This window comes from Podarcis cretensis, assembly GCF_951804945.1.
Source record: "Podarcis cretensis genome assembly, chromosome: 8".
NCBI classification, from domain to species: Eukaryota; Metazoa; Chordata; class Lepidosauria; order Squamata; family Lacertidae; genus Podarcis; species Podarcis cretensis.
The window spans coordinates 49,083,448-49,089,831 of NC_137177.1; the positions used below are offsets into that span (position 1 = coordinate 49,083,448).

General features: G+C 44.0%; 1 protein-coding gene across 2 annotated transcripts in view; it reads right to left on the minus strand.

The window, feature by feature from the left end:
- The window catches only part of EDC4 (enhancer of mRNA decapping 4), a 31,849-nt gene extending 30,329 nt beyond the window's left edge, over positions 1-1,520 (minus strand). For both annotated transcript variants that reach the window (XM_079987868.1, XM_079987867.1), the window contains exon 1: positions 1,353-1,520. In XM_079987868.1, the coding sequence (XP_079843994.1) occupies positions 1,353-1,428 (76 nt within the window). In that variant the 5' untranslated portion in view covers positions 1,429-1,520. The remainder of the gene's footprint in view (positions 1-1,352) is intronic.
- Between the last annotated feature and the right edge of the window lie 4,864 nt (positions 1,521-6,384).

A 6,384-nucleotide genomic window follows, 5' to 3' on the forward strand; every position in this document is an offset into this window, starting at 1 on the left:
TCATCTTTGCCTTGTCTGGATTCAATTTCAAGTGTTTTGTTTATATCATCCACTTGCTTGTGGCCTCCTCACACTGTTCAGATCTGAGGCAGCCATTGCTGGACACTTACGTAATGAACTAGAAACCTGGGTGTCACCTTCTTGTTAATTATATCCAACTCCAAAGCTCTGATAATATTTCCCAGCACCTTCATGTAGTTGTTGAGAAACACAACTTGTGGAGTACCACAACTAACTGTGCCCCCACCAAAAAAAATTCTGAAAGCAGCTGGGGGGGGGGAACACAGGAGTTGGAGACCAGGCACACCAGATATATGTTCAGTATACAAAAATGTTATGATCTACAGCAGGAGTGGCTAACTCATGACTTGGTAAGTCAGATAAGGCCATCATTTTTTTCTGGCTCTACAAGACCCTACCAAGTGGTAAAATAGGGTTTAGATCTGACAACACTATTGCTCAGTCCTCCTTCCAACTTGAGAAATGTAGCAAGAGCAGCTATTAATACAGAGAATTACAACTGGAATATGACTACAAAAACAAAGAAACCAAAGAACGTACATTAAGGAAAAGTCAAGTCATCCGGTATTTGTTAAAGAGCCATAGAATAACAGTACTGAATCGCTAGTTGTTCATTCTCAGCGCCAGCTTGAGCAGCCTGGCCAACCCCACCTTGCCTAGAGTGCCTTCACAATCATCTGCAGATATATGACACCATACTCTGGGCTGCAGGCTTAAAAAGCTGCAGGGGGAAATGGCCTTTAAAAAAACAAGCAGTCAAAGTCAAACCAAGTGCCTGCTCCATTAAAGAAGGGGGCGGGGCAGAAGCAGAAGATGAAGGGGGTGGGGTAGAAAGAGGCAGCTACGTTTGAAAGAAAGCTGAGCACCACACTCCACCAAAAAGAGCAGAAAGTACTGATGCAGGAGCCACAGTTGCAGAGGACCTTTTTAGTCAGATGGGACTTTTTGGCCCCAAACGGGAAGCCCCATCCTTGAGTTCTGGTTACTCAGAAGTAGGTCTCCACTGTGCTCAAGGAGGCTCACTTCCAAACAAGTAGACGCAGGATTGCAACTTCCTACCGTAACCCAGCACAACCAGACAACAAATCCCATCATGCTCCGTTGGGTTTACTCCCAAATAAGCGTGTATATAGGATCGCGACCCCCTGGGCGCTTCTCCCGCCCGTCGCCTCCCGCCCTCCTGCCAGCGCAGTTGGCGCCTTCCCGCTCACGCGGGATGGGCTGAGCAAAGGGGAGCACCGCCGCCCGAGACCACGAGCCTCATTTCAGCCGCTCACTCCCCAAAAGAAACCCCCCGCCTTCTTTTTAGGGTCCCGGCCCGAGAGCCTCACCGCTCGGCCGATCCAGCTTGAGGATGTCTCGGAGATGCTGAGTCGCGTCCTCGATATCGATGCTCGCGGAGGCCATTGGGCCCCGCCAAGTCCGCCAGCAGTACCACAGCTACCGCGGCTTCCACCGCCCGGGCAGGCCAAACCCCGCTTCTCCGCCCCCACTTCCGCTTCCGGTCCGGTCATTGCTTTCCTTACCCCAGGCAAATGGTATCCAGACGTCCGGGTTCCGCCTCTCCCAGCAGAGAATAAATACAGATGGTGTACGAAGCAGGCAGAAGCGCGCAGAAAGGAGAACGAGGGCCGGGAAGAGGGCCCCCCTCGCACGTACAACCTGCGGCCTTTTAAACTGTGGGTAGCTGGGGGGGTATTGTTTTTATATGTTCATTTATTATGTATGTTTGTATTTTTACTTTGGCCACCTCATGAGAAGACTCCCTGGAAAAGACCCTGATGTTGGGAAAGATGGAGGGCACAAGGAGAAGGGGACGACAGAGGACGAGATGGTTGGACAGTGTTCTCGAAGCCACAAACATGAGTCTGACCAAACTGCGGGAGGCAGTGGGAGACAGGAGGGCCTGGCGTGCTCTGGTCCATGGGGTCACGAAGAGTCGGACACGACTAAACGACCAAACAACAACATTATGTATGTTTGTATTTTTATATTGTAAACCGCACTGTGATCCTCGGATAAAGGGCAGTATAGAATTTAAATAAACATAATAAATAAATAAAATTAGTCTGGGGTTCATTTTGGGCCCTAAAAAATAAAGATACAGAAAGGCGGGACAGTTCTCTGCAGGAGAGGCTACAGCTTGAGCTGCAGACATACATATCCTGGACGTTAAGCCCCAAATGAACACACAGCGTCACTTCCAAGTAGTATGTTAGGTGGTGCTGCCAAATTATTATTTTTTAGCAGAATTTATACACTGCTTAACCTTAAAAACCACAGAGCTATGTATGAATGTAATATTTGAGTGGCGTAGACCTGATGTGTTGACTCCCAAACCCCCAAACCATATGAAATAAAGATGGACGACACCACTTGCAGAAGCAAGTTGAGAGGCAGTGTCACCTAAGATACAAAGGGATTTTGCATTGCAATATCGTAGGATGCGCTTCTTACGATTCAACGGTTTTTTAGTCCCCACGGTTTAGTTTTTTCTCTTTCTCTCTCTCACTCTTAACTCACGCATATCCGTTTGTGTAGTGCGTGCATACACACAGACAGACACGCTAGTCTAGAATAATCTGGCCATTCAAAAGTTTTCCAGTTATGCAAAATCCTTATCAGAGAAAGAAGCACGTTGAAAATACTTACCGAGACAGGAAGATGATTTGCATACAAATGCAGGCATTTCCAGTCATTTCAAGTATATTAGGCTGCGCTCTGTTCCTTAAAAACACCCTGCATGTCAAGCAGACAAAGCTGTAGGGACAGCTTCTGTACCATCATTTTCAGCACTGCCTTTGTCTGTTGACTTTGGCCTGTTACACAGAGCCTCTGTCAATTTAAAAACACACCAACCCTATTAATATAGAGAATAGCCTGTAGCATACAGAAAATGAAATACTGTCAGCAGCTGCTGTACATAAGTAACTTGTCCACTGTTCTTGATAAATTACTTGAAATTTTTTAACATTATGGAATTAGAAGTAATTTCACCATCCCTCTCATTTCCTTAGTTTTGCATGAACATGTGCAATAACCTGTTAAACCCCTCCCCCAACCCACAAGACATATTAAGGCAAGTTCTGCACAAAGCAGTGAAAATAATCTCTTTTATATTTCCCAACATTGTTGTTTTAAGGTTCCATATCAGGCTTGTTTGACCTAGAACATCTGCTTTGCATGCATTAGACCTTAGGATCAATCCTTTGCATAATTAGGTAAAAGGCTCTTGGGTAGTAAAACCTGGAAAACCTCCTATCCCAACCTGGAAGAATTGCTGCCAATCAGAATAGAGGCAATGCTAGAAGCTTCTTATCCACATACTAAATTACTCTGTCAAGAACAGCAACTTTCCTTTATCCCTACCCACCTCTACAAGGAAAATTACACTAAATTTCTAAATGGAAAAGCTTTCCTGGGATACCAAGCCTAGAAATGCACTAGTGTTGCTATTGTTTCCCAAATCCACAAACCACATCTAAGGTGGTAATACCTTTCAGGCTGTGCCTCCACTAACCTTTGGCTTGTTCTGGTTCAAAACCTTTGCAACATCATTGCAACAGACAATTCACAACCAGAAATAATGCCCGTGTTATTTTCTTTCCTCCTCAGTACCTTTCCCTTGAATGTCATGCATTTTAGATTGTAAGCCTGAAGGGAAGGACTGTCTTATGATTGACATTTGTAAGCCATTTTGGCCGCCCTTTTTGGCTGAAGAGATACATATTTTAAATAAAATAATTTTTATAACACATGATGAATACATACATGGACCGCAAAGGATTGCATAGCATGATGTAGTTATCCCCATATTGTGCACTGCAGTGTACATAACATGAAAATTTGCCTTAATAACCTATAGAGGCAAGTATGCATTTCATGTATTCTGTTATCTGTAGACTGCACGTCAATAACAAAACAGAAAGTTTACCCTTCACCAGCCTTCTTATCAGCCCCAGCCAGCATCACCGATGATGGGAGTTGCAGTCCAGGGAAATGGAGGGCACTATGTTGGGAAAAGCTATTCTACAAGTAGGCATGTTATCACACATTTTGTTCTTTCAGAATTCACTAAGTGGTCAGGATAACTATTCTCTTTGGGCCTGATCATCAAGTCCTCTCCAGGGTGGGTGGGACATGGGAAATTACATGGGAAGGAAAAGGGGCTGCCACTATTAAACAAATGGTGACAATATTAGGCTTGTTCACATAAAGTGCTGTCCCTTCCCTTTTATCACTAGACAACAGGGAAATTGGCCACAAGATTATTATTTCAGAGATGAGAGTTGTCCTCACACAACAATCTAAACACAGATGAGTTATGCTGGCCCCCTATTCTTATGCTGCCTCATGAAGCAGCACACACTTCCTCACTCTTTTTCTGGTTTCTAGTCTTAAAGCAACAGTATTTGTTAAAGAGCCTTTATTTAAACATTTGCTGCTGGTACAATCTTAATAAGTTAAGATTATACAGTAGATATGGCATAGGTAGGTAGTGCTGTTCTGCAATTGAAATTCTGCATTTCTACAAATAGTGTTTTTCTCCCCATGTACATCAAGCATCTGCTATAAAGCAGTATGTAAGCTGCTGCAGTTTTTGGAACATGATGTTTCTACTGTCAACTGATGACAAGTTTTGTATAGAAGCGAATTCTCAGTGCCTTCTTTTGTATATCCCTCACAAAAAAGGAGAACCCCACCACAATATTAACTGGATCCAAACCCTGCTGTTTTGGGTGCAAAAATACACTTATGGAGCATGTGGCAAGCCATGGTATGTGGCTGATGGGCTGTGCTTTGGTAGTTGCACAGGTCTGCTCTATGTATTGCCCCAAAACAAAGTAGCACTTAGCAGTTTTATGAAAGAATTTAACTGTTTTCAGAATGAGCAGTTTAACAGCTTTCATCTCCTTACACATAATCTAGAATCCTAGATCAGGCTTTCTATCATATACCTTCTTGTAGCAGTTTATAATATCCTAAGGATGTTTTCTGCTCTGAAAACAAATGATTACAAGGCAGTTTCCATTAAGGGATGATAGGAAGGATGGATTTCTCCTTCAAATTGGGTTGGAGAACACAGCTTTTTATTGCCCTTCTGAGCAGCCTCTATCTACCGACTTTAACATTTTCTCAAAGGGCAAGCCAATTTTTAATAAAATGCCATAAGCTGATGTTGTGAAGGTGACACAAGATATTGGGAAACAGTCACTCTTCTCTCATGGATGATAATAAACATTCCTCATAAGCTTAGCCAAAGAGTAATGCCCCACTTCCAACAAAATGTTGCCTGTGAAAGACATTCTCATGAAGTTTTATAAGGCAGTTTTCATATGGCTATTAAGCAAAGCTCTCACCAAGACTTATACAACATCCAACTCAAAACATGGTACCTATGATGACCTCACCCAAGATTTTCATCTGGTGTGCTAAATTTAAAATGAGGCTATCTGGAATTGCCTCATCTTATTTAGATACAGAGACAACCGTTTCCCAATAGTTGCCTGATCACCTGATTTGAAGGGTGAAGTTCTAAGCAAACTTGGCACTACGTTCTACACATCATTGGGACTTCTGCAAACTAAACCTGTACACATGCATTAAGGCATGGATGCCAGCCTAAGCCCTCTTCCACAAGCACATTTTAAATTCATGTAACTGGCTAATGTTAACCAAAATCCTTGCAATGAAGTGATGTCTATGGAACTACACCTCAAGGACCGTAAGCGGCAGCTGTAGTCGCCCCAAAAGCATTGGCTTGCCAGGGACAGTGACAGTCCTTTAGATCACTTCTGTGTAGGAAAATGAAAGCACAAAAAGAGTGGGTGAAGTAGAACGATCAGAGCAAGGAATCCAAACCAGAGCGAAGCTGAAATGGACTTTTGTAAACCATCCAGGGGGGATTAGAAATGTACCTTTATTTCAGGATATGCTTGGAAATGCATACCTTCCTTGCCTTGGTTTTTATATTGATTTGGTGCCAACTACAGCCACGGGGTGAGCTCCCGTTGCTCGGTCCCTGCTCCTGCCAACCTAGCAGTTCGAAAGCACGTCAAAGTGCAAGTAGATAAATAGGTACCACTCTGGCGGGAAGGTAAACGGTGTTTCCGTGCGCTGCTCTGGTTCGCCAGAAGCCGCTTTGTCATGCTGGCCACATGACCCGGAAGCTGTACGCCGGCTCCCTTGGCCAATAAAGCGAGATGAGCGCTGCAACCCCAGAGTCAGCCACAACTGGACCTAATGGTCAGGGGTCCCTTTACCTTACCTTACAGCCACCTATCAGTAGATGTGATAGCAAATCCATCCCTTCAAGAGATCTTTTCCCATAGTTGAGAAAAACACACTTACTGTTCCTCCTAC